The 22,088-nt window shown below is 44.5% G+C and overlaps 3 protein-coding genes across 5 annotated transcripts in view; 2 read left to right on the plus strand and 1 right to left on the minus strand.

Annotated features, from left to right (window-relative positions):
* The first annotated feature begins 247 nt into the window (after positions 1-247).
* Positions 248-9,115, plus strand: LOC128490304 (protein mono-ADP-ribosyltransferase PARP12-like). Its single transcript, XM_053462135.1, has 13 exons — positions 248-922; positions 1,349-1,484; positions 1,850-2,141; positions 2,655-2,705; positions 2,991-3,080; positions 4,648-4,765; positions 5,468-5,654; positions 5,803-5,920; positions 6,601-6,691; positions 6,976-7,090; positions 7,309-7,439; positions 8,161-8,312; positions 8,753-9,115. The coding sequence occupies exons 1-13, from the start codon at positions 336-338 to the stop codon at positions 9,013-9,015; spliced, it is 2,331 nt and encodes a 776-aa protein (XP_053318110.1). The 5' UTR covers positions 248-335; the 3' UTR covers positions 9,016-9,115.
* Positions 9,116-10,954: 1,839 nt separating this feature from the next.
* Positions 10,955-18,297, plus strand: LOC128491157 (protein mono-ADP-ribosyltransferase PARP12-like). 3 transcript variants are annotated; one of them, XM_053463374.1, is made up of 13 exons: positions 10,955-11,059; positions 11,229-11,680; positions 12,339-12,474; positions 12,719-13,007; positions 13,511-13,597; positions 14,059-14,179; positions 14,404-14,572; positions 14,696-14,816; positions 15,883-15,979; positions 16,325-16,406; positions 16,617-16,747; positions 16,867-17,018; positions 17,601-18,297. In XM_053463374.1, exons 2-13 carry the CDS (start codon positions 11,388-11,390, stop codon positions 17,867-17,869), a joined length of 1,947 nt encoding a protein of 648 aa, XP_053319349.1. In that variant the 5' UTR covers positions 10,955-11,059; positions 11,229-11,387; the 3' UTR covers positions 17,870-18,297. The 3 variants fall into 3 exon arrangements, with proteins under 3 accessions (XP_053319349.1, XP_053319350.1, XP_053319348.1); XM_053463375.1 differs by having other exon boundaries at positions 11,234-11,680; XM_053463373.1 differs by lacking the exon at positions 10,955-11,059 and having other exon boundaries at positions 11,105-11,680.
* Positions 18,298-18,585: 288 nt separating this feature from the next.
* The window catches only part of TBXAS1 (thromboxane A synthase 1), an 11,955-nt gene continuing 8,452 nt past the window's right edge, over positions 18,586-22,088 (minus strand). The window contains exons 8-13 of the mRNA XM_053463376.1: positions 21,829-21,959; positions 20,870-21,175; positions 20,303-20,391; positions 19,829-19,966; positions 19,408-19,570; positions 18,586-19,030 (exon numbers count right to left, since the gene is read on the minus strand). Of these exons, the coding sequence (XP_053319351.1) occupies positions 18,932-19,030; positions 19,408-19,570; positions 19,829-19,966; positions 20,303-20,391; positions 20,870-21,175; positions 21,829-21,959 (926 nt within the window). The 3' untranslated portion in view covers positions 18,586-18,931. The remainder of the gene's footprint in view (positions 19,031-19,407; positions 19,571-19,828; positions 19,967-20,302; positions 20,392-20,869; positions 21,176-21,828; positions 21,960-22,088) is intronic.

Below are 22,088 nucleotides of genomic sequence, written 5' to 3' on the forward strand. Positions count from 1 at the left end.
GAAGCTCTGCTGTAAATAAATATGTAAATAAAACAAAAGCCCCCCAGGCAGCAACCGTGATCCCTTCCACAGGGGTCCTGCAGCTTACCTGTGTGACTGTCCCTCCTAATTAGAGACGCTTGGGAGGTATAAGGAGGGGGGCTCTTAACAGGAGTGCCCTGCATTCTGTATAATACAATTGCCCGCATTCATTGCCACACCTGGAATTGTTAATCTAGTGAGTCATTAGTATCAGATATTCAGTTTCGTTTCTCAGAGTTGGTTTAGAGGAAAAATAAAAACTCTGCTGAAAAGAACGGAAGCTCACAGCAGAGGGAGGAACGCGAGATATAAGCATGCAGAGCTGCGAGCTGGAAGAAGGAGAAATCCAAGCGCACGAAGAAGAAGAAAAGGAGAAAGAAGATGAACGGAAAAGGGGAGAGCGAAGACAGAAGAGGAAAAAGCGATGCAAGTGTAGGAGAAATGATGAAGGGGGTGAAACGAAGAAAAGGAGGACAGAGAAGGAGAGAGAGGGGAGGACCAGGAACGGGGATGAGGTTACTGACCAGAATATGGAGAAAAGAGACAGAGATCGTAAAGCAGACAGGCAGCACAGAACTGAGCACCGTCCTAGAGACGACGGCATCATCGAGACTCCGAGTGACAGCGACCTGTCGGTACGGGTACGGCGCCTGCTCTGCTCCTCGGGGGGCAGTATGGAACTGGAAAGGCTGGGACCGTTGTTAGGGGTGAGTCTGGCGGAGGTGGAGAGGATGGTGGAAAATGAGCAGGGACACAGCCTTATGCTGAAGGAGCAGAATGGGAAGCGCGTGGCCGTGTCTCGCAGCGCCGTGCGCGTCTGCACGCAGAGGATGAGCAAGTGCCCCGGGGAGTGCAAGAACCTCCACCTGTGCCGCTACCACGTACTCGGAAAATGCAACAGGTAAGTCGCCAAGTCACGTAAAAAGTCTCGGTAAAAACCTGCGATGCCCCTTAAAACATAAATGCCCTACGTCGGGTTCTGTGAAAAAGATTTGCCCACCGCCATTTAAACCCCCGACGGGGGTAAAAAGATAGGTTTTTTGGTGGCCGGGTACCACAACCCCATCCAGTACATAGTCAGCTGCTTGGGGCCCCTGCTGGTATAAGGGCCCCATATAGCATGAGACACAATGATATCACTAGGGGCCCCTGCTGGTATAAGGGCCCCATTTAGCATGAGACACAATGATATCACTAGGTCCTTCTTACGCTCTTGTTTTGAGCCCCTAAAAATGTAGAGACCTAAGTAGGGACCCCAAGCAGAAAGACCGAGAGGGGCCCCTCTGCTGTGGCCATTGCCAACGGGAGCTGCTGTGTTTCGCGGCAGGAATCCATGCGCATTCGGCCACGACGTCCGGAACGATCGTAACCTGGAGGTGTTAAAGATGTATGAATTAGAGGAGCTGAGCAAAGACGAATTACTGCAGCTGGTCCTGCAGAACGATCCGAGTTTCCTCCCCGAGGTGAGATTCCAAACGTTCTACTGGGTTAAAAAACCATCTTTCAGCCATTTTTTACGTATTTTTCCATCTTTTAAAGTACTTTTAAGGCTGATAATACTTTGTGAGTGCATAAGGAGTCCCTGTTAAGCAGTGACTCAAATCTCTGATGCCCCTCTTTCCTCCCCTGATGCCTTTTTTTTCCCAACGGGAGGGGTTGGATGGACTTTTCGCTGCCATCTTTCTTTGAAGACTCCATTGATTCTCCTCTCTTAAGGGACAGCATGAAGATGCAGCCCTTCTGCTGGTCTTCTGGCCCAGACCATGCTCAAAGTGGCTTTTTCCCCTTTAAATGACACGGGCAAATGTTTTATTTTATTTTTTGCAAGGTTTGCCAGCATTATAATCGAGGGAAAGGTCTGCATGGATCCTGCGACTTCAAGAGCGATTGCCAGAAGTTGCACGTCTGCCAGTACTTCCTTGATGGAAAATGCAAATATGCATCCCGGTGTATAAGATCACACAGCCTTTCGGATCCGCAAGCAATGCGGCAATTGGAGAAGTGGGGAATAAGCGAAGATCTGGTGCCGCAACTCCCAAACATTTACCGGAACGCCAGCGCGCTCAGAGACACCCGGGCGCCTTTGCCCAAGCCGAAGCCACCTGGTTCTGCGAAGAAAGGCAAGTATCAGTCATTAAACCCAAGTATTCCTCTATTGGATAGTTATGGTCATTTTGTAGTTCTGATGGATCTAGATCTGGACTGGCAAATGCCTGGAGGGCTACTGGCCAACATCAGGACATCTTCATCTGATCTGCTGCTCCAGCGGCCGATCTGGGGCTTTATCGTGTGGCCTTTTGGTGGTCTGTATGCATTCCTGAGCGGACCCTGAGACTACATGAAGACTTCTATATACTGACTCGCCAAATGTGTTCACCAAACGGCTCCAATACTGGTCCTCATGGAAAGCTTGAGGACTTCATTGAGTCACCTGCATTCAAGCAAACATATCAACCATAACATTTTAGCAAAAGAGCCATTTGGGAGTCTTATATTTGATCATAGCAGGGCAGAATAGGAAGGAGTCGGGTCCAGACTGCGTGACCCTGAGACTGCGGCCAAAATCCTGAGGGTGATACCTTGAGAGTTCTCAAGTGGGTTATGTTGGTATTTTGCCTACTGCTTACCTCTAGGATATAAAGTCAACCTTATGGAGGACCAGGAAGAGGCTGTGAAGCGAGACAGTTGGCAGATATGGTCCATATGTGTATACATATATATATACGATATATAGTATGTATAGCTATAAATATATAAACATATATCTTAAAGGAACATAAGAAGAAATAAGGAATATGTAATTAATTTGTTTATGGGACCAGAAAAGTGATGTTGTAATTAGTGAATTTAATAATTTAACAAGAACTGGAATTCAAAGTCAAAAAACATTTTTTCTAAATATTTTTAATATGCTGTTTCTGTAACCACATTCCATGAATATTCATGTATTTTATCCCCTACTTCAATAGACCTTCTAGCAGCTTCCGTGAAGGAGACGTCTCCTGGATTTTCTGAAGAGATATGTGTTTATTATCTCAACGACATTTGTACTTATGGAGGTAAGATAATTTTATGGGAAAGACTCAAACACAGGAATCTTCTGGATTTCATCCAAAGATTGTGGGTCTCCGGGTCGGTGTAGTTCATTTAATTTCCATATGTCTAGTAATAAAATTTAAGATCTATTACACAACTGGCACTGATGTCATCAGTTAGTAGACAGGGGGTATGTATGTTTGTGAACATGAATGTCTATGTATAAGTGTATGTGAGTATGAATGTCTATGTATAAGTGTATGTGAGCATGAATGTGTATCTATAAGTGTATGTGAGAATGAATGTCTATGTGTAAGTGTATGTGAGAATGAATGTCTATGAATAAGTGTATGTGAGTATGAATGTCTATGTATAAGTGTATGTGAGCATGAATGTCTATGTGTAAGTGTATGTGAGTATGAATGTCTATGTATAAGTGTATGTGAGAATGAATGTCTATGTATAAGTGTATGTGAGGATGAATGTCTATGTATAAGTGTATGTGAGTGTGAATGTCTATGTATAAGTGTATGTGAGCATGAATGTCTATGTATAAGTGTATGTGAGTATGAATGTCTATGTATAAGTGTATGTGAGCATGAATGTCTATGTATAAGTGTATTTGAGTATGAATGTCAATGTATAAGTGTATGTGAGCATGAATGTCTACGTATAAGTGTACTTGAGCATAAATATTTCTGCTTAAGTGTATGTGAGTATGAATGTCTGTGTATAAGTGTATGTGAGTATGAATGTCTATGTATAAGTGTATGTGAGAATGAATGTCTATGTATACATGTATGTGAGCATATCTGTGTAAGTGGTGTGAGATGGAGGGTGCAATAGCATGAGTGTGTAAGTGTTTGTGTGTGAGCATGGATGTGTATGTGATGTGTTTGTGTGTGAGCATGAATATGTATGGTGTGAGTGTGTGTGTTTGAATGAGTGTGTTGGTGTGCGTTAGTGAGGATGAGTAAGTGTGTGTATGCGTGTTAGCATGTGTAAATTTGTGCATGTGTGTTTATATATGTGTGTCAGTGCGTATGTTGCCAATGATGGCACAGACTAGTTGGTTAGGGGCAAAGGCAGACTGTTTGGGGGCTAGGGTGAGGTAAGGGGGCAAAGGTAGCACTATAGGACATGTTGCTTGGTGAAGTTGAGGGGCCCTGGGACAACTTTCGCACAATGCCCTGTGGTTTCGCCCCTGAGCTGGAGTGACCCGTTAAAGGTTGGACGCCCTCTAACTGTTAAGGTAACCCCGCAATTAAATTAAGAGGCGGTGGAGCTGACTATACTGCCCCTTTAAGATGTAGCACAGTATGTAATGTATACCTGTGGGTTCAACCATCTCAGTAGAAACATTCTTTTTAGGTACAGGTTTTATTTCACTGTTTGAGTTTCAATGGGTGTGATCAAACATGATGTCATGAGTAAATAAATGATTGTTTTTGGAATGTAATGTTTTTGAGTTACAGCCAGTGCTGCCAGAGAGCTTCCAGGATTACCAAGTTTAATTTGTCTCTTTTCACAATGCTTTTATCACAGACCTGGCCCTAGAGCATCAAATAACGTGCAATGTTTTATGTCTAGATAATTGCAGTCGGGTTCATTATCACCTGCCGTACAGATGGCAGATCCAGCTCTCAGCTTACTGGGAAGACATGGAGAATATGGAGGACACCGAACATGCGTATTGCAATATCAACAGGTGTGGAGAAACCAGAGTTTGTGTCATTCACATACCGGCGAACTCTCCAGGTTTGACTCGGAGTCTCCGGGTCATTTTTATCGTTCTTTGGGCTGGGGAGATGTATTTAACCACACCCACTCCCTGCCCACTTTCCCTCCCACTCAATTCTGTTTGGGGCTACCCAGTGATGGATGTTCTGGGGGTGGCCCCCCGCTATCCCCAACGGACCTCTTTACATAGACTCCATAGACTGCATGAAAAGGTACTGCATGACATTAACAACATGGTGCGCCCCAATATGACATCATATCCCGGTGTCGTCATAGGGCACAGCACCTTTTTATGCGTTGATGATGCTGACCGCGGAGTTGCCCCAAGACCGGTCTAGGGCACCGCCAAAGGGACATACACCACTGGGGCTAAAAAGCTCCTAGGCGCTCCTAGATGCTGCTAGGCAGCTAGACCCAACTTACGATAGCCTGTCCTGGGACGACCCCAGGTAGAGTCAAATTGCATGCTTTTATGATGCACAAAATGATCGCTCCCTTGTTGGAACCTTCAAAGAACAGAAGTGAAGACCCTGCTCTCAAACTTCTCCTCGTTCTCCAAGTAACCTTCTACTCGCTAGTCAAGAAATTATTACGTAACAGATATTAGTAACAACGTATCGCTCTGTCCTACCCATTAAAGTATCAGACACGTCTCTGTGTGTTTCTTCAGGTACCCAACTTCTAAGATCCAGGAATGTGGCTTCAACTTTGACACCATGACCTACAAGTCCTACAAGATCAGGCGCCTGTCTACTCCCTCCTCCCTATGCAAAAGCCCCGAGCTTATTCTCACCACTGAATGGTGCTGGTACTGGGAGAACAGATGCGATAGCTGGTGGAATGAGTATGGGAAGGAGGTAGGATGACACTCACGGCTATTCAAATCCGAAATTGCCATAAAATGACCAAGAGCATCATGTGAGGGCTTTCTCTGCTGAATGTGTTCCAATTTCCTAGACCAACCCAAAGACCAACCTAAATAACGGCTTTTTCCACCCCTGACAGAGGAATCCACGGATCTCGGATGTCTGTAGTGCTGATCTGGAGAAAGTTTATCTGTCAGATAAGGAAGGAACATTTTATTTCAAAGCGGGGGATGAGGAGTATGAAATCCAGCTGAAAAGTAAGTCATTCTCAAATAATTATCCATGTCTCCCATCGTCCTTTTTCCTCCCCTGATGTGTCTTTTCTTAGGAGATCAGAAAGTTCGCTGCGCATGAGTTTTGTCCAAAAGCCTATGTCTTTACCATCGAGCAAAAGGGGGCAGCTGGCCAGGGCCCATTCACAGCTGCCCCTTCCCCTGCTGATCTTCTTTCAATGCTCTTTGCTGACCCCCTTTTTATTAGAGGAAAATAACCGTGGCGAATACAACCCCCCCCTGCCTTAATTGGTTTGTTCCACGGGCACTTCCTGTCTAGAGCTCGAGCAGGGAGTGCTTCCTGTTACAGGGAGTGTGTCCGTCTCGTAGGCTCCCTGCTTTGTGTTATGCTCCTTTTGTGTTAACGAATGCCCCCAAGCGAGGGCTAAATACTCCCCGAGGCCAGCATGCATGTGTTTTATACATTTGGCGGGGGGTGATAATGTATGTCCTGCTTGGCATGTTCACGGTACGATGGAATGCTTAAATACTGGTATATGGACACACATAAACATACCGCATGCGTCCATTTATATTGAATGGATCATTAAAGATCACATGGGGTTGTGTTGTCCTTGCGATGGGGGAGGTACGGGCACAGGACCGGATTCGCGGGGGCCGGGAGACATGCGGGGCCCCTGACTGGTCTTGTTTAATTGTTTCAGACATGGTTCAGATGAAGCTGTCCACAGGCACAAAGAGGAGGATTTGCAGGCGACCTAGGTTCGTGTCGGCGGAGAAAAGCATGGCATTGAGGTGAGTCGTCTTAGACGGAGGTGGGGTAAGAGTTATTGCCCCCAGAGCCTCTGCCCATCACAACGATTATCTTATAGTGACTGGCTAATAGCGGCCACCAAACGGATCTATTAACAGTCCTAATGAAAACCGTGACTTGCCAGAAGGTCAAGTCAGCTGCATTCAAGCAGGGATTCCATAGCAGTGCGAAAAGCACCAATCGGAATGCTTGGATCTGTCCTTAAATAAATGAAGGAGTCGGTGCCACGCTTTGTAATCCTGAGAATCCGTTTATTTGCTCTAAGATCCACCGCCATGAAATGCCAGAAATCTTATTGTGGGGGATCACGCCAAGACGAGAAGGCGATCGCGATCCCCAAGCACTGGGACAGGACTAACCTTCTAAAGGTCAAATACAAGGTAGGTGTCGGGTATCGGGGGGCCAAATACATATTGGGGGGTTCTGCAGAATGCATGGGCAAGGGGGGACACCATGACAATTTAAAGGGACGTCTCAGCTATTAGATGCATTACGGTGGCTGTAAAAAAAACCCGATTTCTCCTAAATTCGAGGTACCCTCAGAAATACCGGAGGCGATCGCACGGACCTTTACCATTCTGCTCTGAATGTTTTCCAGCTGGTGTCTCTGGATCAGATACCGGGCGAATTTAACAAAGTTAAGAGTTTATTTCACCGCTCGTTGCGCACGGTCTCGATCATAGAAATAGAGCGCATCCAAAACGCTTCTCTCTGGAGGATATACCAACGGTAGGAACAAGTGACGGTGGGAAAAAAAACCTGATTTCGCTCATATTTTCCGGCAATATTATCTAAAAAATATTTTTTCCAGCTTCAGATTATTATTCTTAAATCCAGGGGTTATTCCCCTAAAATATGACAGAAAGATGGTAGCCCCCCCAAAAAAGTATTTGTTTTTAAAGCGCCAACAGGTTCCATAGCGCTATTACAATGGGCGTGTCTGAGCAACCCGGAGCCCTCCCTTTTCTGGGGTGTGGGCGGGCCTACTGACGTCGGTGGGCGGTCTGCGGATGCGTGCTGAAAATTTTGAAGTGGTAGGAGGGGAAATGGGCGGGGACTGGGGCGTTCCTCACCGCCGCTCCCGAGACCCAGAGATTCTCCGCGGTGCCCCGGAGACCCAGAGAAGCCGAACCGGAGACTCCTGGAGAAATTGGGAGAATTGGGTGAAAATGAATAATAACATTGAAATATGGGTACAGGAGCATAAGGGGCCTGCTCTTAGGAGCTTACAGTCTATTAGGGTGTTGGGGAGGAATTAGGAGAGGGACTGCTTGAGTAAGGATGATCTGGAGATCTCAAAGGTGGGGAGGACGTGTGAAAGTTTCATAGAGAATGCAGGTTGAGGGTATTAGGAGGGTAGATTCTATGAATAGGTGGGGCTTTAATTAAACCCTGATCACCCCGTGGTTTAATTAAGATTTCATTCACGTGTTAATGGATTTTTTTACAGGCGGAAACAGCAGATGGAGAAACAGAAGAAAGGACGGGAGGTTAAAGAGAGGCAGCTTTTCTACGCGGCCGACGACAGCCTGGTTGCTACTATTTGTCAGAAGAATTTTGATTGCGGCACCTGCGGTATTCACGGGGCCACCCATGGGAACGGTGAGATCCGTCAAGTTCCCAATTTCACGGCTCCCCGCGCTAAATAAACCGATCTCACTAAGCTTCCAGATTAAAATAAGCAATAGATCTACAGCATATATATATATATGTATATATTAGAAACCCACCCTATGCCTATGGTTAAGTTGCTGATTGTTGCTGATTGGTCCAGGCATTGTAGGCGGGCCATACATGAAATGTGGGTGGAGTATGAATAAAAAAACAGAGGTACATACTTGACCATTGGCGACGTAGGGTTACCCGCTTAGCTGCATTTACATATTTAGGGGGATTGGAGGCTCGGGGTTCCTTATTAATCTATTGTTAGACCACCGATTACTCTCACCCCTCGGAGACTCACAGTTCCACGCTAGTTAATGTTTCATTGGGAGAAAAAGAAGAACCCTAAAAGTTTGTGTTTGTGTTTTTTTGATCCGCAGGCAGCTGTTTTGCCACGAATGCATATTATTCCCATATTAATACCCCCAGGAATTTCATAAGGACCCACGCTATGTTCATTGCCAGCGTCCTTGTTGGGGACTCTACGGAGTGGAACCCGTCCACACAAAGCAGCTTTTCCACGTCCAAGGCGCCCTTTTCCTCCATGCACGACAGTTGCGTTGACTCGTTGCCAAATCCCACCGTATTTACTTTATTCGACAACCATCAAATTTACCCCGAATACGTCATCAGATTCTTATAGGGGGGGGGGGTCGAAAGGCGCAGCGGGGTCATCCCGGCCACCGACTCTCTGGACAATCTCTGAAGGCTCTGGCAACAAAACTCAACACAAGAAGAAACGCAACGTTTTCCATATGATTCTGGAAGTTTTTTGTTTTTTGTTTTGTTTTTTAACTGTAATCATAGATATTAATATATTGCATTGCTATAGATTAGCACCAATGAGATTTTTAAGAATAGATTTATTAAGAAAGTCATTTTTACTACAAGCACTTTAGGCGTTCATCTCAAACCACCTCTTATTTCGTGTTTTCTGCACCTCCTCTAAAAAATATTAAATAAAAAAATAAAATAAAAAAAGGATTTAAAAGGAATAAGGAAAAAGTTTTCAGCGAATATCTTCTCGTCAACAGCAGAAGAACCTGCTTTCAAGGATACCTCTACCACCTATTCCTCGTTCTGCTCAGCACTTCTGTACGACACAGGGATGAATAAATATAAATCTAGAACCTCAATGGTGTGTCGGCTGTGTTTCTTCCAATAAAAAGTCCCTTAGAAAGGAGAAAATACCCAAAAAGGAGAAATCTTTCTTCCCAAACCATGACTTTACGCTATAGGACTTGGCATGACTTCCTATGTACATGTCAATCGCCTTCGAGACATACTTAAAAACAAAAAAAAAAAACATCTCTTCCTGGTTTAACATTTTCTAAATAATAATAATAAAATAATAATAAAATAATAATAATAAAAAAAAATAATAAAACTCATATAGAGTCATCGGGAGGACAAAAATCTTGGAATGTGACGGAGAACGTGGTTTATTCAATGGGACAATCCAGAAGTTCACAAATGGTTGAGGTCTCCAAAGACCCCCTCATCTTACCTCCGGGGGGGGGGCTTTTGTTTCAGGGAGTGTGATTATTGGAGAGCGTTCCCTGCTTTGGTGGAGTGGAGGTAGGGCTAGTGGTGTGTGGAGTGAGGGTAGGTGCGCATGGACGAGGGGGAGCCCGGACAGCTTTTAGTAGTAGAGAAGTGGGTGGGAGTAGGAGGTGAATGAGTGAGGAGTGAGCGCGCCCAGAATGCCAATCTTCTGCCTGGAGAACGAAGAAAATGACCCTGAGACCTGGAGGAACGAGGCTTCACCCGGAGACTCTGGGTCACACCTGGATAGCGCTCAGGAATGGATAGAGGCTGCAGAGACCCAGCCGAGGTCTGTGACGGGGTCTCCGACAGCTTATTACACATAGTATTATCGGAGAACCCTGTCCCCTGAATTTATCATACTATTATCATTCATACACACAAATATATATATGGGTAAAAAAAAAAAAACAAGAATTAATGAATATATATGTAAGGGGATGTGTGAGTATGGAGAGTTTTTAAAAAAAATCAAAAAACGGTGGGGGTGGGAATAAAAAAATATGAAAAAATGCAAAAACAAAGAAAAATCTCAGGAGAGGAGGTAATTGCCATATTTTTTCATACTTTTGTAGCTTTTTTTTTAAATAGCCTTTTTAAATGCGTTGTAACTGTGCAGGACCCCATAAAGCAGCGGGTGCCTCACATGTTTAAATTGCAAAAGGTAAGGATAAATGATGTCACCTGTGCTCAAGCAGGGAATTCAGTTGTGATACATCAGTTAAAAAAAGGAGATGTTCAGATATCATTAAGTCGGCGTAGAATATGAAGGAGTCAGCTCCAGGTTATCCGATTAGGGTAAAGGCTCAAGGGCCAATCCTGCCGGTCCCCCGGTATGCTAATCCCCCCGTATGGAGTGTGGGTTACAGGCCATCTGGCCCATATGGAGGGTGGCACAGGTCACTTACAGACACAGCCAGTCTCATGGCGGCTCTGATCCCTTAGAGCGCCCCCCACCCCGAGGTACAACTCTGAATAACTGGTATTGTGTGGGAGTTAAAGCGTCTCACTTGCCAGTTTCAGTTTCATTTCTCCTGCTTTAGAGAAATCCAGAGCCTGAAGAAAGAGGCGGGTGAGGGTTGGACTCCGGGAGAGTGAGTGCATGTGACACGACAGAGACTATTGTATAGAACCCAGGGCAGGTGAGTGTATAGATCGTTTCATAGCAGGAGTCAAACGTTAGCGAGGGGAAGGTGGGGACTCAGGGGAAGGGGGTGTAAGAAAGAAGTAAAAGCAGGTGACGGGGAGGAAACACAGCAATGGGGAATCAGAGGCAACAATAAAGGCGTTTGTTTTTTTTTTTTGGGCAAGTCAAGAAAAACAAGGACCAAGGAGAAAGCCAGCAAACAAGGAAGGGTGGAGAGAGAGTGAGAGAGAAAGAGAGAGAGAGGAGCGCAGGAACAGAGGAGGAAGAGACGAGAGACTACATAGCACAGGTAGTTTCCAAGCACAAGATCGGAGACCGCCGTCATGTCCGACAGCGAGGGTCTCTTTGTCCGGCTGCAGAGGACGCTGTGCTCCTCGGGGGGCCACATGGAGCTGGGGAAGCTGCAGCAGTCTCTGGGGATGACTTCGGAGCGAATGGAGCGGCTGGTGGAGGTGGAAGCGGGCAGGAGCCTGGTGATCAGGGAGCAGAAGGACGAGGGGCGGGTGGCCGTGTATCGCAGCGCCCTGAGGATGTGCGCCCAGCAGCCGCCGACGTGCGGGGAAGACTGTCAGAAACTTCACCTGTGTCGCTATTACGTATTGGGAAGCTGCAGCAGGTGAGTTGGGAGATTCCTTTGAAATTGGGGTGTAAAAAAAAATGGCCGTTTCAAGGGAACGGCTCCGAATTGAGACTTCGATCGCTGATTTATGGTTAAAACAATCATATTCACTGTGTTGCTATTATTTCTTCGTCATCAGAAAACAAAGTGTTATACTTCCTGCTTCTTGCTTTATGACGGGGCAGCCATTAATAAAATGTTTGGGCCCCGGTATGAACTTAGAGCCCATCCCCCAACATGGTCCCCTCTTTATTAAAGAGCCATCATATGCACTTTAACGGTTAGTGGCCCCTTTACATTTTTGTGGCGTCCCCCTTCCAAATGCAACAGCCAATCGGTGTGAATAAAATCCCGGACAACAGAGGGAGGGGGGGGGCTGGGAGACTGCAGCTCTGCAGCTGCAGCTTCTCCCTAAGGTCATGTTTTAAAATTTTTACTAACCAAGTACTTTCATATTTACATTCTCCGTACTCGTTATTCGAGGGAAGGTGACGGCTTGAGCTTAACAATGGTTGCCTGAACAACAACAATCAACAACTTAACAATGGAGCGGACATACCGTAATGGGGAGGAATAATTATATACAGCTGTTTAAAGGTTGAGCAACGGCCTTGGGGGGTTCTATTTATCTATCTCTAACCATTTTGTGTTCTAGGTCACCATGTAAATTTAATCACAGCATCCAAACGGCTCGGAACCTGCAGATCTTACAGCGGCATAACCTAGAACATGTTAGATTCATGGATTTACAACAAATCTTGCTCCAGAACGACCCTGGACTCCTGCCTGATGTATGTATTGGTGGTAAGAAACACCCTATAACGCCCTATAACACCCTATAAGACCCTATAACGCCATATAACGCCCTATAACACCCTATAATGCCCTATAAGACCCTATAACGGCGAAAAGAGGGTTTTTTTTAAATTGTACATAATAAAAGTATTTTTAATTCTCTATGTTCTACTTTTCTGGGAAGCGGATCCCGCAGACTGATTACGGACCTCTTTTTTTTCCCTTCCCCCGCCCCATAAGGTTTGCCGGCACTATAACCACGGAGGTGGCCCCCATGGATCCTGTAACTTTAAGGAGAGCTGTAACAAGCTCCACATGTGTCAGCATTACCTGCAGGACGACTGCATGTTCGGGAGCAAATGCAAGCGATCACATGACCTCCAAGAAGCCGAAACTTTGAAGAAGTTAACGAAATGGGGCTTGAGCGGCTCTTACATCCCCCGGCTACTGGAAACTTACCGGAATGCCCATGCCCTGGCAAAGAACCCCGCGCTGTCTCCCACGCAAGTAAAAACCCCAGCAAAGCCAAGTGAGTATCGGCTGATACCAAGGATCCCATTCCCTACATATTAACCCTTCCATGTTATCCAAGTCAAGTGGATTCCAAAGCTTTACTGCTCTTTCTGTTTAAGATGGAGTCATGGCTCCCCCAGACTCAATAAGTGGCCTCTATCTATTATTTTGTAAAGGCTACGGTCTAGACCAGGGGCGTCCAACCTGCGGCCCTCCAGCTGCTGCAGGACTACTAGCTGAAAGAGCATTATGGGAGATGTAGTCCTGCAGCAGCTGGAGGGCCGCAGGTTGGACGCCCCTGGTCTAGGGGATCACATCATCCTCTCGGGTACCTGATGGGCTCCATGCTGTCTACGAACGACCAAGTTCCTTGGAGGTAGAGTTGTGCGGATGCACGTGAACCGACACTCACCCCAGGTCATGCCACTTGTGTTTGAGCACTCCTAGACGTGTAGTGTGAGTGAGCACTCAGTTCAGGTTATTTGGCGCACGGTAACACCGACTTATCTTCTTCCGCAGGAAAACCGACGGCGCAGGCGGCCCCTTTGCCCAAACCCATTGAGGAAATTTGCTTGTACTTCATTCTTAATACCTGCAGCTTCAAAGGTGAGATCCTGAGCTTGTATCTGAATGAAGGCCGACGTTGTTCAGGAGAGCCGTACCTTCTCTCTCGCAGCGCGCCCCACCGACGTTTTAGGTGTCCAAGTGGGACAACAGCAGACACCTTCAGCGATCTGACACCTGCCTGGGCCAGTCAAGGGAGATCAAAGGGTCTCCCCAAATGGTCCATGAACCCCACGGCACGTAAAATTGGGATAGTGGGGCAGCTGTGTGGGAAATTGGGACTGTCCCGAGGAGAGAACCCACTACCACGGCCGATACTCACGCGAGTGATGGCACCCAAGCTCATGTCTCTCGCAGTACAGTAGAAGACTTTCTCAATCATGAAAGCTTCCCAGCCCCACAATTACTTCTGTATGACCGAGGACACTTCCGTTTCTTGTATGATGCGGTGGGGTTTCTATAGTAACGCTGTTTTTTATTTTTTTTTGCCGTTTGTGCTTTAGACAGGTGTGTGCGGGACCATTTCCACCTCCCGTACAGGTGGCAGCTGTATGAAGATGGCACCTGGGAGGACCTTGACCCGATGGAAACCATCGAGAAGTTGTATTGTGATCCAAACAGCAGGTAGAGTATTGGCCATAATCATGGTGACCCCCAACACCACGGAGGACGCCTCACTTCCCAGTAAACACTCCATGGTCCTTGGCTCTATTAAATATGGGCCACATATTTATATACCGGTAATATTGGCCATCTGGCACACCAGGAAAATGCCCAATGGGCTCGCTGGCCAACAGAGGTCCGGTGTATTAGGTGAATTAAGACCTTCTTCACCACTTCTCATGCAGCGTTGCTGTAGACCATCTAGATTTCCACACCATGACCTACAAATCCTTTAAGGTCAGACGTCTCTCCACGCCGTCCTCTGTATCCAAACCCCCGCACTTCATCTTCGCCACGGACTGGCTCTGGTACTGGAAGGATGACTACAACACGTGGATCGAGTATGGCAGCAAGGTGAGAAATGACCGCTGTATCGGAATATATAGCATTTATCTGTATCTATCCCAGTACAGGGACCATTAGTGGGGTCCCGCATTAAATGATAGCCCAACCATCACAAATTGTTTCTCTTTCCAGAATGACCTTCACAAATCTGCCACCGTCACCAGCACGGACCTGGAGAAAACCTATCTGTCAGATAACACGGCCGAGGTCAACTTCCACGTTGGGAAATATCGCTATGAACTGAATTTTAAAGGTAGCAGAATTCTAGGGTCGTATCCATCCCAACGATCACTTTTTTTTTTACATTTAAATGTTGCTGTATGTTTGAATTTAAAATACAATAATTTATTTTTCACAATATTTGTTACCAGCCCTTTCATTTTGGGGAAAATGTTCAATTTTAGACTCCTATTGATCTTAAAGCATTTTTGCATTTGTGTGCTGACACCTAGTGTCCGGTTCTGGTATTACAGTTTTTTTATATTATCCAATATTTTGTTAAAAAAAACAATAAAATGTTAAAAATGCATGAATATGCATGAAAATTGATATTATACGTTTTAAATATTTCCCAAATGTATATAATACATTATATTTTAATATTTTAATGTTTTTTTTTTAAATTCCCTCCACTTTAAATTATAATACATTTTAAATTCCCTTTTTTTATATTATAATACGTTTTAAATACCCCCCCACTTTATATCTTAAAACAATTAATTTTTCCCCACTTTATATGATAATAGGTTTTAAATATCCACCCACCTTTTATTTTAATGTTTTAAACATCCCTCCAGTTTAAATTCTAAGATTTAAATGCCCCGCTTTAAATTCTATTAAAACATCATCCACTTTATGTTATAATACATTTTAAAACCACCCCCCTTATAATAGTTTTATAAATTTCCCCACTTAATGTTATACTAAGTTTTAAATACCCCCCCCCCTTATAGTATAATAAGGTTTAAATACCCTCCTCCTCCGTTTTATATTATGTGAATCAGGACCTATAGAATCTATAGAATAGAACAATCTGAAGGAATTGTTCCAATTTCTAATGATTATCCAGACGTAGATTGTAATTTTTTGATATCTGATAAAAGCAATTAATTTAATAATTATAAACCCTGCAGGATGGGTATTTAATATAATTATTTATTGATCTTTATAGCGCCATCATATTCCGCATCTCTGTACAACGGGCAAACAGGGCAAGTGTATGATGTAAAAATGTGGAATTTACGGAATAAGAGGTTTGGGGGATTTAAGTGGATTTATTGACATTTGTATTAGAAAAAAAAGACCTGTTTATTTTGCAGACATGATCCAGAAAAGCCGAGTATTTGGAACAGAGAGAAAGGTTTGCAGACGGCCTAGGTTTGTGTCGAAGGAGGATGTAACGAAGAAGAAAACGAGGTAAAATAAGGGTGAATTGGTGAACGCACACATCCTTTATGATAGACAGAAAATAAATGAACACACAATAACATGAGTGATTAATAAACAATAATACCACTTATTTACATTATTACATTTAACTCAGCTCTAAAAAGTGATATTATTAATTATTATCGTTATGTTAATAATAAAAAATATATATATTAAAAAGAGCCACTTTGGGAAAAAGTGCATTTTTTCTTTTTGTTTCTTGTTCTTCTTCGAATCAGAATCCCTCTCTATAATGAAATCACAAAAAATATATCTAATGTTTAAAAATGTGTATTTTTGATGGAGATTGAGCGGATTTCTATCACGTAACAGGAAGGTTAAAGCATCAAAGGAGGACGACGAGTCGACCCCAAAGCATTGGGACAAAGGCCACGTGCCCGATGTGGGATACAAGGTATCTGAGCGCTATTTTATAATATTACATGAAATATAATTAGTTCATTATATTTAACCCCTTGATCCAGCTGACATGGTCACCATACCATAAATCAGACATATGGTGGAGAGGGGGAAGGTTGACCTTTAATATCTTTACCTTAAGAATGTATATGGCCCCGAAGACGTGCTTTATTTTTTCCGTTACTTTACATCTGGTATTGTGCAGATGGTCCAGCTCATGCGGACATCAGAAGAGTATAAAACCATAGAGAAGGCTTTTCGACGGACACTACCCTCCATCAACATCAGCAGCATCCAACGCATTCAAAACTTCTCTCTGTGGCAGGTTTATCAGTGGTAAGTATGGGTTCTAGAACCTTCCCCGGAGGGATAACGGGTGATAACGACCAATACAAAATGGCTGCCAAGACTATGTCCTTGGGAGAATGAATTACCTCATGGAACTTCTCCCTCAGGCAGAAGGAACAGATGAAGAAACAAAATGGAGGACAAGACGTAGATGAGAGACAGCTGTTCCACGGCACGGATAGCAAATGGATTGACGCCATTTGCCAACAAAACTTTGACTGGCGCATCTGCGGGTCTCATGGAACCGCCTATGGTAAAGGTGAGGTGGTGATGTCAACCGTGGAAGGTTTGGCGGACATCTGAGCTACTCGGTGGTTTAAGACAGTTGGCCAGTGAGGTGTTCTTCTTCCTATTCTTGCCAACCGGTAATGCCATTTGACCCGCTTCAAATATTTCCTCAGAAATCTCTCTAAACGAACATGAAAACAGGTCATGTCCCAATGGATCAAAAAACTAGAGTTGTAACGATACATTTTTAGGGCGTTATACCAGCGCTTTTGGAACACAGATATTCAGGGTCTGACGCCCAAACCGAGTAACATCCAGATTAGCGTCCCCATTCCTTCACAAATACAAATTTTCTCTGGATCCAAAATATTATTTAATTATTTACGCTTTGAACGATAAAGTAAAGACTTTAAGAAAACCCAACGGAGTTTGAGGTCTCCTCACGGTCGTTTATGATCATTCTGCTTGCGCTTATGTGAGTTTCTGATAAAAATGTGGTTGGGGGGGGGACGACTAACATTCCATATGTTTTTGGCGGTATATGGGGTGCATAACACGGACACGTGATATACATGGCGGATAGTACTGGATTAGAGCTCTTTTTGTCTTGCAGGCAGCTACTTTGCAAGAGATTCTTCCTATTCTCATAGCTACAGCAAAAGACACGGTTCAGAGACGCTGGTCATGTTTGTTGCACGTGTGCTAGTAGGGGAATCCACGCGCGGACACTCTGCCTACCTTCGGCCACCTTCCAAGTCCTCTTCTTCATCTGCCAGCTTCTACGACAGCTGCGTTGACAACGAAAGAAACCCATCCATATTCGTCATTTTTGAGAAGCACCAGATCTACCCGGAATACCTTATCAGATATTCAGAGAGGTAGAACATGAACAGAACACGCAAGACAGCAGTGAGAAGGTCTATTTCTGTGAATAGCGCTTACAAGCGCATGTAGTAGCGGTCGGCCATGGTCAACAAAACTCATAGATGGAGCCACCATCGCTATTCTCCCAACGTACTCTGAGCATTACAACGTGTGACCTAAACCAAGTGTTGTACAAGTAATCCAATCAGAACTATACGTTAGATCAGGGGTGTCCAACCTGCGGCCCTCCAGCTGCTGCAGGACTACATCTCCCATAATGCTCTTTCAGCTAAGGGGCTGGTTGAGGAGGATTGGAGATGTAGTCCTGCAGCAGCTGGAGGGCCGCAGGTTGGACAGCCCTGCGTTAGAAGCATGTTAGCTTACAGTTTTCATTCTATAATCCATTTTTTAATACTTAGTTTTAGACAAATCGTGTAAAAATGTAATGTAAAAAAAAAAAAAAAAAAAAAAAAAAAAGACAAAAATACCTGCAGAATAAAAATCTTTTAATTGTTTAATGTAACGTCTGTACAAGATAAGAACGGCTGGGCATTCCAACAGCACGCAAGGTCTGTAAGAATGGATGGGTAACCCGAAGATCAGGGGAGTCCAACCTGCGGCCCTCCAGCTGCTGCAGGACTACATCTCCCATACTCCTCAGCCAGCCCCTTAGCTGAAAGAGCATTATGGGAGATGTAGTCCTGCAGCAGCTGGAGCGGAAAAAAACGCTCTAATAACAATACATTCTTTTTATGTTTATTGTCAGGGTTTGTAGAAGGTTCTCGGTATTAATCTGGCGAGCGAAGGGTTAGATCATTCAGTCCCGTTCACAAAATCCAACCTTTTGTGAATTAAAATTTTTTAAAAAAAATCTCTCATTTGAACCCAGTAGGATCCCTTGAGTTGCCATTGACGTCAAGAGTCCTTCTGACACTTCTAGGCGCAGCGTAAGTCCAAAGGGCCTACAGGCTTCTGATGTCAACAAACCAAGCACGGCGTAAAGAAACTCGACAAGTCCGTAAACTTATTCTTCCGGCCTGCTGGGATAACGACTTGGATGCCGTCTGGGGCGTGAAGTCGTCAGTTGTAAGACCCCAGTGTGTGCTGGCGTGAGACCACCTTGACGTGCACGCCGTCCTTAGGTCTCAGGGTCGATACGCTTGTGAGTTGAAGCGGAATCTGCAGAGAAGACAAATATTACTGGTTCCTTATTCTTAAACTTTCATCCAAGTGGGTAAAACCTCAAATATAATCAAAAATATATAAAAAAAAAACAAACAACCATTTAAAAATATTTTATATTTATTTTATATAGACAAGAAGTAACAGCTTGGTGGGCATTCAACCAAGTATCTTCAGGCCAGCATGTCCGTGTGATCATTTAATCAATACGTCCGTCTAGGTCAAGGGTGTCAACCTGCGGCCCTCCAGCTGCTGCAGGACTACATCTCCCATACTCCTCTGCCAAACACTTAGCTGAAAGAGCATTATGGGAGATGTAGTCCTGCAGCAGCTGGAGGGCCGCAGGTTGGACACCCTTGGTCTAGGTAGTTTACCTGGGTAAGGGGGCAGATCTCAAAACGAAACGTCTGCAACACGCGGAACAACGTAATCTTGGCTTTCAGAATGGCGAGTCTAATTCCGATGCAGCTCCGGGGTCCTGCCCCGAACGGGAGGTACGTGAAAGGATGGCGCTTCTTTTTCTCTTCTGCAGTAAACCTGCCGGAAAGATATCGCGTTAAATGTTTCTACAGCAGCATCGCTATCGCCTCGTGTTCTCTTAGACCTTAGTCTCTGTATAGAACCAAAGAAAAAACTACAAAGTAACATTTTTAGTTTAGGAGTGATTATTACATTACTTAATAATTACTCTAAGGATGCAGTAGTCTTGGCGGGAAAGACTAGTAGAATATTTAGATCAGCTGATGACATTCTCTTATTCTTCCGAGGGTTTTTAAGTGAGTTTATTTCGTATACCTTTCAGGCTGGAATTTTTCCGGCTCTGGCCAATACTTTGGGTCGTTCTGCAAACATCCAACGGGTATTTCCACCAACACACCAGCGGGGATCTTATGGCCCATCACGGTACATTCACGGGCCGCTTCTCTGGCAAATCTAGATTATCACGCAAAAAAACAAGCAAAAAAATAAAACCTTAGGAGACCCCAATCCAACGTTTCAGGAATGCTCCGTAGAAACAGCACCAGGCAGGTTGGCTTACTGGTTTAGAACGATCATAAATAGTTTTTTTAGTTATTATTATTAGACAGATTTATCTAGTTCTCTCCGTCCGTTAACGGACCCTGGGTAAAGGAAATATTTCTCCCACTAGCGATTTAGGGCCGGTGACCCATAAGGGACGTGGCTGGATACTCAATTTTTTCATTCATTTTGCTGATATTCAGCACCGTATAGATATACATCACTGTGGGGTATCTGGGGTGCTGATACCTGAACGCAGGGGGGTACATACGGAGGGTCTCCGAAATCACCATGTCCATGTAAGGCAAGTCATGTACCGTGTTATAGTCCGCGACATCCTGCAGAAGACATACACATTGTATATTTAATATTACAGTATGGACACAGAGCCAATGTATAGGTTAAGACCAAAAAAAAGTGTCTTAATGGACTTTATCATTTCAATGGATTTTAATCATTATGCAAATTATAATTTTCCATTTCATCGTCTCATTTTCATACAGCAAGGCCAGGATATCCGGTACGCTCTTCCCTTATTTTCCCACCTATACAGATTTACATTAAAGGGACCGTCATCAAAACTGTACCGACGTATAGATCAAAAAGAGAATGATCAGTGTTGCAGATGTAGCCGTTCAGAGAACCCAATGAGTCCTAAAGCTCTATTTCTTTCTTGATCTATACATTTGCATGTCAATATATAGAGTATTATGATGCCTCTATGTCCATTACGAAAAGGGTTAACACCTCTACATTTAAACCTCGTCCAACTAGAAAAAGCTTCAAATAATTGGTGATGCTCTGCGATAAACCTACGTGTTTTTGAGAGAATTCGTCCACCTCTTTCAGCAACTTCTCCTGGCACTCGGGATGCGTGGCCAGTAAGTATGTAGCAAAAGACAGAAGGCTGGACGTGGTCTCGTATCCGGCAATGAGGAATATGAACGCCTGACCCAGTATCTCCTCCTCGTTGAGGATTTTGGTTGTTTTCCTGGAGGAATCCGGATTGTCTTTCCGCGGGGCGGCCAGGTCGGCCTGGTTGACGATATCAAAGTGATCCACGGTAAAGTGGCTGATGGTGTCACGGGCATCTAGCATCAGCTGAAGGAAGTCGCGCCGTCTCTGAAAAATGAGGGATTTGTGAATATAGAATTGTCGTTTTTTTCATACACAGGAGTGATGGGAGTGATAAAGGGCCACTGGAACCCAGGAGTGATGGGAGTGATAAAGGGCCATTGGAACCCAGGAGTGATGGGCGTGATAAAGGGCCATTGGAGCACAGGAGTGATGGGAGTGATAAAGGGCCATTGGAGCACAGGAGTGATGGGAGTGATAAAGGGCCATTGGAACATGGGAGTGATGGGAGTGATAAAGGGCCATTGGAGCACAGGAGTGATGGGAGTGATAAAGGGCCATTGGAGCACAGGAGTGATGGGAGTGATAAAGGGCCATTGGAGCACAGGAGTGATGGGAGTGATAAAGGGCCATTGGAACATGGGAGTGATGGGAGTGATAAAGGGCCATTGGAGCACAGGAGTGATGGGAGTGATAAAGGGCCATTGGAGCACAGGAGTGATGGGAGTGATAAAGGGCCATTGGAACACAGGAGTGATGGGAGTGATAAAAATCAGCCGGTTCCAGCTACAATAGTCATGTAGAACATTAACCCCGTCTGCGCTGGATTTCTGATCCATTTCATATTATTTTAACGGACAAAATTAGCTTTTCTTTCAAAAACAAGGAAATATATATATATATAAAATCATGCTAATTACCTCATTAACCGGCAGGTGGTCTCTGTGAGCAATAATGTCTCTGATGGTCTCGAGAAAGAAGCTGTTTAACTGGTCTCGCTTCTTATTGGGAATCCGTCGGGCGATGGGGATCATGATGGACGGGAACGCCACTGGCAGGGAGGGAGAAGAGGCGGATATATTTAGCAGGTTTTAGTTACCATCGTGACAAAAATAATATTAAACAACTAAACTAATAATCTACAATTATTATGCAAAGTCCTAGGGACCCCTACAAAGCT

The sequence above is a fragment of the Spea bombifrons genome, chromosome 4 (assembly GCF_027358695.1).
Source record: "Spea bombifrons isolate aSpeBom1 chromosome 4, aSpeBom1.2.pri, whole genome shotgun sequence".
In the NCBI taxonomy this organism is placed as follows: domain Eukaryota; kingdom Metazoa; phylum Chordata; class Amphibia; order Anura; family Pelobatidae; genus Spea; species Spea bombifrons.